A 16,508-nucleotide genomic window follows, 5' to 3' on the forward strand; every position below is an offset into this window, starting at 1 on the left:
TTACGTCCCATTAGTCTTTATCTGATAAACTTTCATAGGCAGCAGGCCGTGACTTTGTTCGAGTGCTGGACTTACCGATAGCCCTGGTATTAACTTATGTTATCCTACCGGTTGAGAGGACCGTCGGTTACTCTCACAAAACATATATTATAAAGCAATTAACGATGGGATTTGAACCTAAGCCGAAAAAGAAAAAAGAAAAAAGAAAAAAGGAAAAAAAAAAAAAAAAAAAAAAAAAAAAAAAAGAAAAAAGAAAAAATCGATCCCAATGTGCCATACCCCCGAGACATCCGCAGAGCTGGGGCGTCGTATGGACTTCGGACCTGACGGCGATTAAATCCTTCTGCCCTTGGGTGTACGAATTACGCAAGAAAATGTTCTAGCCGAAGCATCAGGGGAGAGACCAGCCGGCCCCCAGACCATATCGGCTAATCCCTTGCATCTCTGCCACGCACGGAATCGGTTGAAAATGTAATGTTAAAAAGTCTAGTCTATTCGGTGCATTGTTTTCATGGCTATTGTTATGCTGATTCACCTGGAAACCGTGGTCCAGTGGAAAAAAACTTGGGAATTCAATATGTTCTGAGTCAAGCCCGTCTAAGGAGTGTTAGCACCTGGATGGGTGACCTAAAACCAGTACCTACTCAAGCTTTTGTTTCTATTTTTCTCTTTTATTCTCCTTTTTTAATAAAAATTCAAAATTTTAGAATGAATATTAAACTTTGTTATCCTAACGGTTGAACAGAAAATGTTTACTCTAACAAATGAATTGTCCTTCTAGATGGTATTAACCTATGTTATAATACTGGTTGAATTGGAAAGGACAAAGCTTACTATCACAAAATAAATTGTCCTTCTAGATGGTAATTTCGGAGCCGGTGGAAATGACATTTTTCTGTTTTGTAGTTGTTGAACACTTTGAGTAAAAAGGTGAGAAAAACACCGAAATTCTTGCTGAAGAAATGAAACTTTTGCAACGCCATGTTGAATCAAACAGGAAATCCCAAAATGAACGGCCACAGGAAGCCCAAAATCAAGATTGGTATAAACTTTGATTAAGATGTTTTAATATTGAAATATTGAAAAATAACATATCTTTTTAACCCAAACTTTTAAAAGCAACAGTAGATAGTCTACAGAAAAATCTGAAATGGTTGTATTCCTCTTGTCCTGAACTTAGTCATTCCGAAATAAAGGCCATTCTTGTTGCTGCATACTGTAGTGTTGACAGTGCACTTCTTAAAAACTTATTGAATGCGAGGCTAACATGGAAATACAAAAGTAATGTCACAAATTCCATCGAGAAAAAGGGTGATTTCTTTTATATTTCATGTAAGCCTCGCATCCACGATACTTTTAAGAAGGGCAATTATCTAAAAGGTATGCTTTCGTACACCGACTTGCAAGAACGTTGTCATACGAAAATAGAACATTAGTGATTTAGTGGGATAGGAATTATATTAAAAAACAAAAGAAGATCACTGAAGCTGAACTTTTTCTTTTGTCTTTTAATGTATTCCTTTCTCAGTAAATCACTAATGTTCTAATATCGTATGTCAACGTTCTTGCAAGTAGGTGTATACATTTAAATGACATTTCATATTTTTGGGTTTCCTTGGTTTCCTCGGTTTCCTCGTTTTCCTTCATATAGTTGGCGTCTTCGTTTTCCTCTATATTTTCCTCTTGGGCTTTTCTCTAGGTTCTCCGGTATTCCTTCCTCCGCAAAACGTAACATGCTTCCGACTCAAGAAGTTTCTTTCACGATAGAATACTTCTCATATCAAAGGATTTGAGACTAGTTGAGTGTAGAAGCGGACCGTCAGTCTAGATGGTGAATGTTTCCCAAGTGTCAAGTATGGTATGAGGTTTAATAAACTGACATACAAGTTTTTTTCCGACTGGCCATCTATTACACAACTCCCGGCTGCTTCGGAGTCTCCGTCGTTCATCGGAAAAGATCGGAAAATGCATAAATTACAACCACATGGAGCAGAATTGCATAATACGATTACCGTCTCTGTGATACAAGCGTGCAGACGGACCTGACATGGAAGACGAACTAGTATTTTACTTTTCTTTTGCAGGCAATACGAGCAAACGAAAAATGCTTTCTAGAGTGGGAAACTTCGATTCACGTGAAGGTGCTACCCTGAAAGACTACTGCTTGAAGTTTAACTGTCTCTGGAAGAACGATGGTTATGGCTACGCGAATATTGAACCTCAGGAAAACTCCGAGGTCTATGGAGTTCTCTACACCATAAAGCAAGCCGCCATGGACAGCAATGACCAAGAACACGTGAAAAGTGGAGGCCATTATAGACGAATTACTGTCCCAGTGGTAAGAAGCAATGGCGAAGTGGTTGAAGCTTTTACTTATCGTGCTAATGACGAGTTTATCAAAGAAGGTTTGAAGCCGAGTCGAGAGTATTTAGAAACGATTCTCGAAGGATCTGATATCTTACCAGAAAGTCATGTTCAGAATTTGAGGGAAATCCTTAAAACTTGTTAAATGCCTATCAACCCGTTATTAAGCAGTTTAGGATATCGTAGGTTAATTTTATAGTTGAAAAGGGACTTTTCTTTTAAATTAATTCAACAATTAATTTGAAGAGGTCATTGATGCGTTGTGCCGTCTATTGTTTAGTCAACCACTTCATGCGTTTAGACTCATTGCGTGACGAATTGAAAATGTAGATGTAGAAGCTAGAAGTTTGCTCAAGCTGTTCACTATATGTATTAGCCATTAATCCGAGGCTGAGAAATAAACTGGGTGGAATTGGCATTGCAGTGCATTATGGGACCGTTTTTGGTTACAATCTAGGAAAATCCGCACGGTTTGTCTTAAATATTTGATGCATGGACTCAAATTTTAGCGAGGTGAAACCTTTGCGCCAGAACAACATCTATTGCTGGGTTGCAAATATTTCCAGGAGAGTCAAAAACATGGCGGCCATCTTGGTTCTGTTAACGATGGATTCTAATAATAAGTTTTTGTTGATGGCACCAACATGGCTGTCATGTCTGTTGTCAACTTATTTTCTTGGTGGTTTTCACAGCTGCCATGTTGGATAAATTTAACAGAAGATTCTTCATCAATCTCTTTAGTTATAACTTCCAACATGGTCGCTGTGTCTTTTGTTGTTTCACTCTTGGTGAATGATCGAAAATCGCCAATAGGAAAACACCATTTAATGAAATTTCTTGCACGATTGAATAGTAAATGTTAAGCTATATTGGCGTAATACATACACATCAAAGGATTAGAAACTAGATGAGTGGAGAAGTTGACCTGCAGTCTATCTAGATGGTGAATGTTAAGCCCCGTTTACACTGGCGATTTTTGCGGCGATTTTTGCTGCGATTTTTGTGGCAATTTTAGGAAATATGAAATCTTTTGTCTCATCCTTCAAAAGAGACATTCTAGGAAAATCTTGGTATCCTGAAAAAAACTTTACAAGTAAATTCTTTACCATTGTTTATTATGGACAAAATCGCAGCAAAAATCGCCGCAAAAATCGCTAGTGTAACGGGGCTTTAGTCTTCCAAGTGTCCAGTATTGTCAGTCGTATTCTGTGCGGGGGACGGGAACTTTCACAAAATTGAAATCCATGCATTGGGCTCAAGACAGCACTTGGCATTTCTAAACGACAAAAGAATGGTTTGAGATTTGAAAAAAAGTGCTCTTATTTTTCCAAGGAAAAATTCAGAGTGGTGGCCGGCCATCTAGACACCACTTCCGGATTCTTCGGAATCTCGTCCGTCGGAAATCATCGGAAAATGCATAAATTACCAACCTCGGGGAAAAGGATTGCTTATTTAAGGTCTATAGCGTCTTTGGTAGAAGCGTGTGGACATGGAAAAGGACCTAGTGTTTTACTTTTCTTTTGCAAGTAATACAAGCAAACGAAAAATTCTGGCCAGGGTGGGAAACTTCGAATCACGTGAAGGTGCTACCCTAAGAAACTACTGCTTGAAGTTTAACTGTCTCTGGAAGAACGATGGTTATGGCTACGCGAATATTGAACCTCGGGAAAACTCCGAAGTCTATGGAGCTCTCTACACCATAAAGCAAGCCGCCATGGACAGCAATGACCAAGAACACGTGAAAAGTGGAGGCCATTATAGACGAATTACTGTCCCAGTGGTAAGAAGCAATGGTGAGGTGGTTGAAGCCTTTGCTTATCGTGCTAATGATGAGTTTATCAAAGAAGGTTTGAAGCCGAGTCGAGAGTATTTAGAAACGATTCTCGAAGGATCTGATATCCTACCAGACAGTCATGTACAGAATTTGAGGGAAATCCTTAAAACTTGTTAAAGTTTATGCCTATCAACCCGTTATTAAGCAGTTAATTTGGGATATTCTACGTTAATCTTATAATTAAAAAGGGACTTTTCTTTTAAATTAATTCAACAATGAATTTGAATAGGTCATTGATGCGTTGTCGTCTATTGTTTAGTCACACACTACCGTTTTAGATTTGACTGCGTGACTAATTGAAAATGGATTTATAGAATAAGTTGGTTAAAGTTGTTCAGTATGTAGTAGTCATTAATCCGAGGTTGAGAAATGAACTTGATGGAAATGGCTTTGCAGTGCATTATGGGAAAGCAAGATGGAATGCCGGCTAATAACAATCCAAGGAAAATCTAAAAAAAATTTAGCAAAGGAAACCATTGTGACCAACCTCTATTGCATTAACAAATAAATAAATAATACACGACTCCATTCAAAGAATGCTTTATTTATTACTCGATTGAAATTCAAAAAGTCACATCCATTTATGTCACTCCAGGCAAATTTTCCTTGTATTTACGATCGAAAGAGTGACTATCGTTCGATGCTAAATAACTACTATTTTGCCCTTTTGGCTTCTGTTAGTGAAGTTGTTATTCCTAGTGGACATGTAGTAGTATGTCCCTTTGCCTTTCACTACACGTGGACCAAGTTCAAAGTACGGACCTGTGTCATCAAGCTGTTGTAAGTCTCCTCTGAAGTTTTCTGTTACAAATCATAAAAGGAATGATTGATAATCGATAGGACCAAAACAAAGCCTATGCAATAGCTTAGAAGCTGCAGAAACATTCAAAAAGGACGATTTGGTAAGAACGTACCCATAGCTAGCAAATCAAACTGATTCATACAACTTGCGCTCTAATTGGCTGTCTACTATCGATCAACAGCAAATAGACGCATCATGCGCGCGCAGGTGATTGCCTTTTTCGAAAAATGTATAAGCATTGAAACTGAAGCTGAAGAGTACAATTGACTTCAATCAAACATTTCTCTAAATTCTCTAATATGCGCCACACTTTTTCTTTCAACATAATTTCTGGTACACGAATGTTGAAAAAAGAAAAAAATATTACGTGGTTTCAGTATTGCAAGAGATATCAAGTCATCACGTGATAGCCCAAGGAAGGGAGCATTTCTCAGGAACTTTGGATAATTTCGTCCCCAGTGTCCATAGGTATATGCGTGTGAGACACCCTCCGAGTAGACTGGATCAGCCAATGGTAGCACGTTGTGCCTGTCGCTACCTCTTCGACCTTCGCCAGCATTGTTGTTAGGGTTACTGTTGGATCCAGTCCACCTTGAATAAAAAAAAAAGTTCATGCAGCATGAATTAAAAATACACCATTTTTCAAAAATGGCGGTTGTCGGTGCCCAATGAGATAGGTGATAGGCGATATAGGCCATCCCAATATGGGCATACAACTTCACACGAATCGAGGTGTTTAAGAAAGGGTTTCGTCAACTACGATATATACACTTGATATCTAAACACTAATCTTCGTGTTCGAGAATAATAATAGGAAACACACGATTTCATCTATTTTTTTCCTTCAATGATGAGAATAGACGCGTTCTTTTGCTTCTGCCAATAAAAAGCATTTGAGACCCACAAATTTTAACCACTCAAAACCAGAAGGTATAATGGGTGGGAATTGTATTTTAACTAACATTAAACGTCCAACCCCATATCAGTGGCGGATCGAGGGAAGGGGTGCAGGGGGTGCGCACCCCTCCCTGGTTCAACTTTGTGCCCCTACTTCAAATATTTGACCAATACAAAATAATGTTTTTTGCCTTTGATTCTAAGGGGTGCAATCCTTCCTGGATTAACTATGTGCACTGCACCCCTCCCTGAACAAATTCCTGGATCCGCCCCGGCCCTGCAATATGCCCTCCACTTACTGGAAGTGAACATATTCGCCTTCAGCCACGGTCACTATGTTAGGCACAAAGTCGTATTCAGTTGATGGAAAGACTTGCACGATGTTGCCTCGTTTTCCACGGACATTAACGTTATGAATTAGTTTACCCTTGAGGCGTGAAGGACGACGTCGTATCGAGAACGTATGGGACCTGAAAGGTAACAATTCGACAACTTTTTAGTACAAAATTCCTTCCAGGAATACCAAAACTCTTCATTTTTCAAAATACAGCCGAATTTGGTTTGCCTAGTTTCATCACACATAATCGTATTTTAAATCGAGGAAAAAGAAAACCACTTCGAGTTTTTCCACAGGTCGACCTTTCAGTAACATTATCTTAATTTGTATAAGTCCAACTTCCACGAGAAAAGAAATATACGTTTTTATAGGAGACGTCTTAAGATTTTCTTAAACGACTAGTCATATCCCATTAGTCAAGTTTGTATATTTTTCAATAGTAGAAATAGTGGACCTTGATAGACCCCGTGTCTTTCCCTTGAGAATAGGGATCTTTGTTAGAATTGAATCGTTGTTCATGTTTCTTGTCACACCCAACCATTAAACAATTAAAGAAATGAAATTTCATGGGAAACCGTTGTACGCCCAAGATAAAAGTGTATTAGCCATTCCGAGGTTGAGGAAAAACTGGGTCGAGTTGGCATTGAAATGCATTATGGGGCTGTTTGAGGGAACATATTTTCAAGATAGCCCCTATCTAGCCCTCTAGAACAGCCCCAAAATGCACTGCGATGTCAACTAGACCAATTTCCCTCAACCTGGGAATAGACCTCTTCGGCTCCGACGTAATGTTTTCCCATTTCAGACCACATATCATTCCCTAGAGCATCATTTCTTTGTTTAAGGTTTGCGCTCGGTTGCACATGAGAAGACACATGAATATGGATACAACTAAAACAAAGAATCTTGTTCTCAAGGGAATGACACGTGGTCTGAAATGGGAAACATTACCCCAAGCCGAAGAGGTCTATTGCTAATGTTTAATAACCCTACATCAGTTCACATTGATATCAACAGCGTTTTCACCGACCTGTCCTGGAATGTTCTCGCATCCTGATTAGTGTTAATCTGGATCTTTAGCTTGAATCCAGGGGCATCCTTGAAAATCGTGACATCAGGGTCATTCCTGTAGTGGTATCCACGGGCTTTGGCGTCTGCGTTCGTCAGCCCATACTTCTTGTCATAGACAATTTTTCCATTATTGAGCCTGTAATTGACAGCGGGATCCCAGCCATCATATTCACCAGCTGTGATGTTGTACCTGTAAAAATTAAATAGATGCGTCATCTCCATTAATTCAAGGCTTTTCATCCAGGTTCTCTGATTTTCCTCTCTACGCACAACTTTACACGCTAAATTCCGATTCTATCTGTGAGCTAGCCTTGCCCTGACTTTTATTAGCTAATCATATGTTGTTTTAGGGTATTGATACAACACTCATTTGTTTTCTCAGGACAAAAATGTCTTTTGAGAAACCCAGTTCCTGCAGAAGGTATTGATATTCCTCTTCCAAGGGTAGGAATATCCGAGTCTTGGAAAATCCTTCTTTCTTTTTAGTATAGAAATTGCAATGCCATCCCAAAGTTAATAAATGACCGTAAATAATGTCACACGTCTCACACCTCTTCTTGCGCCAGGTTTTTTCCGCCATAAAGTCGTAACATACCTGATCCTAAACACGCATTGCTCGTGCGGGGTATCTGGCACAAGCCAGTCATAAGACATGAACTCTCCACCATAAGTGTTGCCTTGGTGATTGTCGCGTGACCAGATGGACTGCATGCATTCTGGTGGAGGCAACCCATGATGACGGTCTTGCATCCATCGTCCACTTGTTAGGTTTCCAGTGCATTGGTCGAGGTACCTCAGAGCCTGAAAGGTAAAGACTTTACTTCAAATGAATGCTATGGTTTGTTAGGAAGGACAAGAGGACCTTTAAAACAAAAGACATCTTCAATGTTGGGTATGTCAGTAGATGAAAACTAGAAATGTTTGCAGATGCAATAAATTACAACACAGATGCAATAAAGCCCAAACTGAACCGAATTAAATTTGAAAACGTAGTTCTAGAAATCATCAAGGAAAAGCTACAGCAAAAGAGATTACAACATTCATTTGTACAAGCTTATAGAGCGTTTTCACGTGACGTCACAGCGGCCATATTGGCCTACCAAAACAATACATTTTCTATCCTCAGGGAATTGAACTCTATTTTTATGCAAATACTGTGCAGAAAGTTTCTATTGTTTATGGCTGCCTTATCACGTGAGTGAAAACGCTCTATTTGTTTCTTTGGATTTAAATAAATTAACAGGATAAACGAGAAAATTTGATATTTAAAATTGTTAAAATTTTTGAATATTAGACTGTGCCATTCGTGAACCGAAAGGTTTGCACAAAAACGACTAATTCATATTACAAGAAATTGCGCTCAAATTTTTGGCAACTTTATGCTTTACGAGCCTCCTTGTCTTGTATCTACCTCACAGTCTTTCTTGTTGTTTGGAATACGAAAGTTTTTCTGGGTTCTCTGGATTCCCTCAGAAACGACGCATTTGGACCTCTTTTTGACGTTCTCACTTTCTCGTCTGTACATATCACATCGGGAAGCGTTGTTGGTGAATATGGCAATGTCCTGTGACATAAGGAGCAATAAGTATCAATAATTATATATCGATGGTGATTATCTTGAGTTAGCTACTACATCTTAATTTTAACTCCATCATCAAAAGTTAATTTCATTGCTGTTTTAATAGTACTTTTCTAAGTTATTGATACTTAGTTGTTACTGTTGCCGTAGTTTAACTGCATGTTATGGTAATTTACTGCCAACATGCGCAATGGTTGGAACTTCTGGCGCAACAAGTGTCTTTTGTGTTAAACCGAATGCTACCATCCTTTGCGCAATTAATGTTCTTTTTATTAAGAAAACTATACATATTTTAGATTCTGCTTCGTGCGAAAGAAGTTGTTGGGAAGTGGATGGTAATACATTCAACTAACTCTGCGTACGAGTAGTAATATTGCACAACGCGTTATACGTTATTTTTGTCCAGACTTCCTTTCAGGAATCATTGCCTGTATTGTTGCGCTCATAAAAGCGCAAATGCCATGTTAACACGAGCACAAACACATACTCACCCTCCATGGTGTAGGATGCCAGTAGGGATAGTAATCTTTCTCTTCAGGACATTCATATCCTCGTCGTTGGCCATTTTCATTCTGACGGGTGAATCTAGCAGTATCGCGGTTCCTCAGATTCTAACAATAAAGATGGTCTAGATCTTAGCTTAGAGCTGGATCCACTTAATTATCTATTCGCACACGCAGGAAAAGCCGAGCTAATGAGCAGAATTAAATGGGATGAATATAAAACCATCTCAAGACCAATCGAAAATTGGCTCATAGTTAACCATTTCAAGGCCAATAGATTCAGCTGTCGACATCTTGCTGGCTTGTGTATTTTCTGTCAAGAAATGGCTTATTTTTATTTTACTTTTCACTCACTCTATCAGCAGTAAACAAGCCTTTATTTCTTTCCCTGTTCTTGCAGTTCCAGTAGTAGTCACTGTCTTCGTGCATTCCATACCTAACTTCAGTCAAAGAATACTCAACATCATGAAGCTGTAATATGTTCTAAGCGACCGATTATCTTAATTACTGAACTTGTTCTAACCTACCTCAAGTCTGTAGTGCAGTTATTGTTCAAACAGTCCTTGTTATTCTCTGGAATGGTGCTATAAGAGTAGATTAAGTCATGTCATACATCACAAGTACTCATAACAAATGCAGTTGTGAAGAAGTCACTCGTTTCTGCTTTCACTAGACCGTACAAGAGACGGGTTGAAGCTTGGTGGGGGCTAAGGCTGGGGCAGGCTTCCGGGGGAGGTTTCTAGGCAATTTTCTGGCCTGCACAGATGTAGATCCCTTGCACCCCTTTGGAATGCAGCTCAATCTGGAGGACATAATATGTTCCAATTCTCAGGAGATTGGAATCGTTTCGTTTTGTCCCCCAAATTGAGCTGCTTTGACATCACATGCAAGGGGTCTATGGAGAATATTACTTTACTGACGTCGTCGATCAGTAGTTATGAAATAGAATACTTACGATACAGTGGTGCCATCTCGTACCAGGTCCCCACACATGTACTGGAGGACCAGCTCACAGTGGTTATTACGATCATTACACGAATGCTGATTGGTCCTTTGTATAGTGAAAGAAAAAAGTCCTCAGAAAAAATCTTGCAGTTTGACACAAAAAATAAACTTAAATATGAAATTCACTGCGAATAGCAACAATAAATTATGAGAGACATACGTTTTCGCACTGTTTCGTACATAGCATTTAATTTTAATTATTTTTATGGGTCAATTGTTCCAGTTTGCACTATTTAGTTTTAATATTTTTTTATGTGTCTAATATTTGCACTTCTCTAGAAAGAACAATAAGTGTCTAAAAAGAACAGTCGGTGTCGTTCAAAAGAAGAGTTTTAATAAGTGGCCCTAAAAGGGAAAAGCATCTCTTTCATTGATCAACGTACTTATATATACAGTCCTTTGACTAAACGTTGTCGTTTGATCGGCTTCATCCCTACCACGCGCGCCTAGACCGAAAAAGATCATGGTAATAATTAATTCACAGTTACTAGCTGCCGCATATGTTATCTAACACGTCTTGAGCTCGCTTTTTTCGATCCCATTTAATTTGCTAAAACCATGCCTCGAGCATACGGCAAAGATTTAAACTGGCGAGCAGTTTGAATGACGCAAGTTCTGGGTAATTTACCCGTTATCCTTTTCGGTCTAGGCGCGTAGGGATGATCCGATCAACGACAACGTTTAGTCAAAGGACTGTATACTTGCATATGATGCACTCAACTGCCTTTGATACTTTTAGTATGTATAATCATTATGCTAATCATTCATAAAGTGTTTTTTAAAGTACTAACCATTGTATCTGTAGATGTGATCCCGTGTAGTAGTACAAGCCACCTACGTTATGACCACCACGGTTGTTGTTCTGAGAGTCAAAAAGCCTGTGAATGAAATAAGATTAGAAATGTAAACGAAATGCTTTGAGCAGCAAGCTTTTACCGATACGTCGGCCATCTTGAATTCTATTCTTTTAATTGCGACTTTATGGGACGCTGAGGGTGCAAGATCATGGAAAATTTATAGACTACAGAGCTGTCAGGGTGTCGCTTATACAACTTTACGCTTCTCAATGAGGAACACATCTAAGAAGCAATTGAATTTGCTGGTAGTTATGGAACAATATGCAAAACACCAAGACTTCATATTATTTGAAAACGTAAACCCGCCACTCTACGCTTTATGAAGTGTCGAAGTCCTTTACAACTTTAGGTCAATACAAACTCGTACCATACAATGCGAAATCCGATGGGCATGCGTGGAAAAACTGAGCGCGTAGTGTGCAGTCGTCTTACCTGTTGGCGTTTCTTCGTTCTCTTGTATCTTCATCAAAACGATTGTTTCCTCCTCTGAATTAATAAGGAAAAACAAATAGTTTAAAAATTACTTATTTATACATACTATGATACAACGCAATACCCAGGCAATTTTTTTTTCAATTGCAGGTTTGAAATCCAACGGGACATTTACTAGTGCATAAACGAGAAAATCTATCTAAAGACTGACAAGACCTTGCAACGGTTATGGCAACATACTATTTTCAAGATTATACGCGAGTTTCAATCCCAAAAAGTTGCTATCTGAAATTTGTGATGGGATTTAAATACGTTGGAAATTGCAATATCATTCTATAGATAGCGCAGGATCGAAAAAGCAGCAGCAGAAAAGGCGAAAATTATTAGTACTCGAGCACATTACTTATGACTTTTAATAGGGTTTTAACAAGTTACCTTGGATTGTGCAAGTTGATATCTGCCACAACAACTGATAACAGCAACAGAGGGACCACGAAGCGACTCATTTTTCTTGGATTTGCTCCTTTACTGAGCCCTGTTTTTCTCTGCTTGTTTGTTCCAGCAATCGTCTTGTACAACGCTAAAGTACTACTTTACAGTTGACTTACTTATATATTTCTGATAATTAGAGAGGTATTGTGATATTGAGACAATAGAAAACACGGGAATACACTGTTGAACGCTAAAAGGCAAAGCAGCTGTGTGTATTAGGCAAAACAAAGGCCTTATTCTCACAAGAGAGTAGTTTTGTATGAAGATAAACCAAGTCATCAAAACACAATGAAAGTTGATTGGTTTCTAAGATGTTAAGAGCAGTATTCTGTAAGCATAGAGAATACCTTGGCAGGGCAACCTCACCAAATCTCATAATATTCCATGCACAAATAGGCATTGAGGTACTATTCCAAAAAATGCTAATAGATTTTCGAATCTCAACATTCCTGATTTTTTTAGGGCCATCAACTCTTGAGGTGGTTCATGACCCGAATTTCAAAATCAATTTAATGAATAAAACCAGGTCACCAAAACAACATTTTTAGTTTGATATTCAGACTTTTTCGGGTTTTCCATTGAAATACATCTTCGCTTGAACACAAAACAGCATTTTAGCAGAAATTAATAGCATTTTCTAATTTTGGGCTTCCTGTGTTAGGAGCCATGTTTTGCTCGGTTATTAAAAAGCTGAAATTGTTCAAATTCAAAGCGCTCTAGCTCCCTGGCCATACATCCAAATGAAATGATTTTAAGTTTGCAAACAAAGTAAGTACTCGATTTCCAAAATCCAGAAGGACAGCTCTGGCAAGGCAAATTTTGCCTAAAAATCCCATGTTGAATACACCATGATTGCGTGAAAATACAAAAACATACCCGCATTCGATATCAAAAGTATTTCTTAGTTAACAAAATATCAAAGCAAAACCAGTTGAAAAATGACAACAAATATCTATATTTTCAATTTGTGTATTGTTTATGTACATAAATGTCACAAATTTTGCAATTTGAGCCCATTTATAAGCACAATTTTGCAACTTTCTAGAATTTAGATCCAACAATTTCTTCTCACCTTCAGTCTCGCTTTTGTGTACAGCTAGAATATTTTTCAGCATTAAATAGTACTCAGTTGTCCATCTTCAGATTAGTTCTGGGAAATTATCGATCAAGAAATATTTAACTGGGCAGTAAACAGAGACAGTCGAACGATAATTTCACAGCTGATTGTTGAACGATTGGACACTAAGCGATGGGAAAGCTTATACCATTATCGTCACGGCATTCCAACTGATTATTAGCGAATATTCTGAATTCAAGGCTCTTTCTCCATTTTTTTTGAGGAAATCTGTGGCTGATAGACCGCTAAATGTACATTAAATAGCAATGAAAAGACAATTTCTGCAGACCGTGGCTGTTTACAATATCGTTATGCATGAATTCATGATGTATACCGCTGACGGCAAACTAAAGCGCGGGAATCAGGTGGAATCAGCTGTGTTTACCTTCTTTAAACTATGAGTAATAAGTGTGATTTTTCAAATCTTTTAAATAATTTCGATGCATGTAAAGAGGAAGAAAGTTTTATTAAGTTAAAAGAATGCGATCGTGATATATCAGGTTATTTGAAGTACCACAAGGTTAATTTAAACGAGAAACTGACTGAATGGCAGCTGATCCTGGCTCGAGCAGGTAACACAATCCATTATGTTGAAATAATGTCGTTTAGTGCATATCTATTGTATTTCGTGAACTGAGAGCTTAATCTTTTATTTTAACATTGCCTAATTTCTCTTCAATCTTTTAATCTTTAGGGGATGATTTGTGTGGTTTGTTTTCTTTCCAAATATTAGTTTTTGCAACACAGGAAACCCATGAATTGGAGACTCCAAACTAATTTGGAGACATGCGATATGACACTCTACGCCTTTCGTCTAGGCTTTTTTAACCTGTTTTTCATATATTTTTTAAAATAATTCTTCTAATTTTACAATTGTTCAGTGGTAGCACATCATTTAACAAAGTCCAATGTTAGCATGTCTTAATGTCAAAGGTTTTACCAAACAATACGATATGGTATTTTTTAATTTATGCTATTATATTTCTAGGTATACTCGAAAATGTTGAAAAGTTTCACTCCTTCAGCATTTGCTCTTTTCATCGTGACGAATATGGGATGCGGTGGAAAACTGGAAAAATTAACTGCTGTGTGCCCAATGCCATTTCGACGCATCCAGCCAAAAGCAGGAAAGGCGATATAGGCTGCTCACATCAGTATGCAGTGAAAATCAAAATTCTGACCGGAGTCTGTATACCAGTTGGATTGCGTAAGGAGAATATCATTTATTAATACTTTTATGCGCAACCTAACGGGTGTGTTTGTTTCCCTTTTTTGATAGCAATTTGCAGACATTGCCGTGAGAAGCTCAATAGTATATCCATCATAAATATCGACCGTCCTGAAGAAACATTGGTGAAGCTCTGCGAAACCCAAGAAGGGAGCATTGAAATGTCTTTGAAAGGACAACAGCGTCTTCGCTCTACAAGAACAAAGATACATAGTGATCAGCAGGCATGCACAAAGTGACTTTATAAGATTATGATTTTAAAAGTTCATAAGTTAACCATTTTGTATGCTTTCATTAGAGCGTTGAAGAACCAGACTACGACACGGATTTGAAAATCAACCTAACAGCTCAAATGAGGCAGAGGGAAAGTTTAATTGCAGATGGCACGCGCGAACATGTCTTGGAATACAGAAGAGAATTATTGAACAATTTTCTTACATGTTGTGGTATTGATCCTTTACCAAAAGTCGATAAAATGAGTGAGCATTCAGAACGAACTAAAAGATTGTACATTAGCAAAGCATGTGTGACATCATCTCCGTGGTTATTAAACTGATTTATCCAACCAATCCAGGGGGGCTTTGGAAGTCTCTCAAAGAGAATACTTCTATAGACAGTGCACTTGGCATAATTCCTGAGGAGCACCAAATCTCTCCCGAGGAGTCAAAGTACCTCCAGTCATTGAGTGAAGCATATGAGAATGCAACTACATGGGCTACTAGAAGGCAGATCTTATCTGTTATGGCAGACCTTGCTCCCTACAAAATGTTGGTCAAATTCATTCCAGGTCTGACACAGTACCGAGTTACAGAAGCAAGGAAACATAAAACGTTATATGGTCGTGGTACTCCAATTCCCTTCAGTACTCAGAACAGACAGAGAGTTGACCCGTGCCAATTAGAAGACTTCATTAATTTCATAACAAGCTCCTTTGTAGTGCAAGATTTACCATTTGGCGAGAAAAACCTGAAACTTGAATCTGGAGAAGTCATTCGTATTCCAAACGTTATCAGAGTATCAATAATTGAGCGGATAATTGACCAGTACCTTAGTTATGCCAAGGAGACAGAAAAGACACCACTGAGTAGAAGCACTCTAAGGCGTGTACTATCAGTTTGCAGCGCGTCAACCAGAAAGAGTCTTCAGGGTCTGGACTACTTCTCAGCTGATGCTGGTAAGGCATTTGATGACCTCGCGCTTATTGTAAATACTCTAGAAGAATGTGGAATGGATTCCATCAAAGCTGAAGACATCAAAGGCAGACTTTTATCAGGAAAACAGTACTTGAAGAGTGACTACAAGGTAAGCACTCCTGAACCACCCAGGACATGGAAGTGGATAACGCATACACAATATACAACACGGTATTTTATGGTAATAATATTTTTTTGATAGGTGCACGTATCTGAAAATTCAACCATTCCAGACCATTGTATAAAGTATTCTCTCAGTAACAGCAGCAAGAAAGTTTTTCAAGCAACTTGTGATGATCATTTACACAACCAAACTCAGGACCGCTGTGAAGACCTCAAAGTCACTCTCGATGAAATCAAATCTGAAGTTGAGCACACTCGGTTTTCAAATGATGACGAGAAAGACAACGCCACGTATATAGTTCGTGAAGCCTGCAACAACATTGAAGCATATAAGAGACATCAATTAAGGGCAATAAATCAGGACAAGGCTAAACATGATGTTATGGAACTACTCGATGAACACACCGTACTCATAGTTGATGACTTTGCGATGAAATTCCTCCCCCAGCATTTTCGCGAGTCACAAGGAAACTGGTTTGCCAAGCGAGGGATTTCTTGGCATCTTAGCCATGTAACAACAAAGAGAGCAGGTATTCTTCATACCCAGTGTTTTATTCACATTATCGAGAAGTGCAAACAGGAAAGTAGCGATGTAGTTTCGATGATGGAGAATGTAATGGCTCAACTCAAAGCAGAAAACCCAGGCATTACGAAAGCGTACTATCGTTCTGATA

The 16,508-nt window shown here is 38.5% G+C and overlaps 3 protein-coding genes across 3 annotated transcripts; 2 read left to right on the forward strand and 1 right to left on the reverse strand.

The window, feature by feature from the left end:
• Window positions 1-1,985: 1,985 nt before the first annotated feature.
• On the forward strand, window positions 1,986-2,782 carry LOC116287194 (uncharacterized). Its single transcript, XM_031693835.1, has one exon. It carries the CDS (start codon window positions 2,048-2,050, stop codon window positions 2,507-2,509), a length of 462 nt encoding a protein of 153 aa, XP_031549695.1. The 5' UTR covers window positions 1,986-2,047; the 3' UTR covers window positions 2,510-2,782.
• A 140-nt stretch (window positions 2,783-2,922) lies between these two features.
• Window positions 2,923-4,721, forward strand: LOC116287196 (uncharacterized). Its single transcript, XM_031693836.2, has one exon. It carries the CDS (start codon window positions 3,854-3,856, stop codon window positions 4,313-4,315), a length of 462 nt encoding a protein of 153 aa, XP_031549696.1. The 5' UTR covers window positions 2,923-3,853; the 3' UTR covers window positions 4,316-4,721.
• Window position 4,722: 1 nt separating this feature from the next.
• LOC116287193 (protein DD3-3) lies at window positions 4,723-13,593 on the reverse strand. Its single transcript, XM_089035442.1, has 14 exons — window positions 13,246-13,593; window positions 12,117-12,299; window positions 11,682-11,735; window positions 11,184-11,270; window positions 10,343-10,438; window positions 9,915-9,971; window positions 9,742-9,823; window positions 9,376-9,495; window positions 8,717-8,869; window positions 7,901-8,106; window positions 7,265-7,495; window positions 6,197-6,367; window positions 5,368-5,591; window positions 4,723-4,999 (listed from the first exon to the last, which is right to left on the reverse strand). Exons 2-14 carry the CDS (start codon window positions 12,185-12,187, stop codon window positions 4,842-4,844), a joined length of 1,710 nt encoding a protein of 569 aa, XP_088891568.1. The 5' UTR covers window positions 12,188-12,299; window positions 13,246-13,593; the 3' UTR covers window positions 4,723-4,841.
• Between the last annotated feature and the right edge of the window lie 2,915 nt (window positions 13,594-16,508).

The sequence above is a fragment of the Actinia tenebrosa genome, unplaced genomic scaffold, assembly GCF_029948245.1.
Source record: "Actinia tenebrosa isolate PJP-AT-01 unplaced genomic scaffold, QUT_ActTen_1.0 PGA_scaffold3__52_contigs__length_22856419, whole genome shotgun sequence".
In the NCBI taxonomy this organism is placed as follows: Eukaryota; Metazoa; Cnidaria; class Anthozoa; order Actiniaria; family Actiniidae; genus Actinia; species Actinia tenebrosa.

Excerpts from the sequence above, each read along its gene's own strand:
- LOC116287193 (XM_089035442.1), bottom strand. The coding sequence starts at position 12,187 with ATGAGTCGCTTCGTGGTCCCTCTGTTGCTGTTATCAGTTGTTGTGGCA. Across the intron at positions 6,368-7,264 it reads GCGAGAACATTCCAGGACAG|GTCCCATACGTTCTCGATAC; the intron begins GTCGGTGAAAAC and ends GTTACCTTTCAG. Across the intron at positions 5,592-6,196 it reads GGCGAATATGTTCACTTCCA|GTGGACTGGATCCAACAGTA; the intron begins GTAAGTGGAGGG and ends TTTTTATTCAAG.
- LOC116287194 (XM_031693835.1), top strand. The coding sequence starts at position 2,048 with ATGGAAGACGAACTAGTATTTTACTTTTCTTTTGCAGGCAATACGAGC.
- LOC116287196 (XM_031693836.2), top strand. The coding sequence starts at position 3,854 with ATGGAAAAGGACCTAGTGTTTTACTTTTCTTTTGCAAGTAATACAAGC.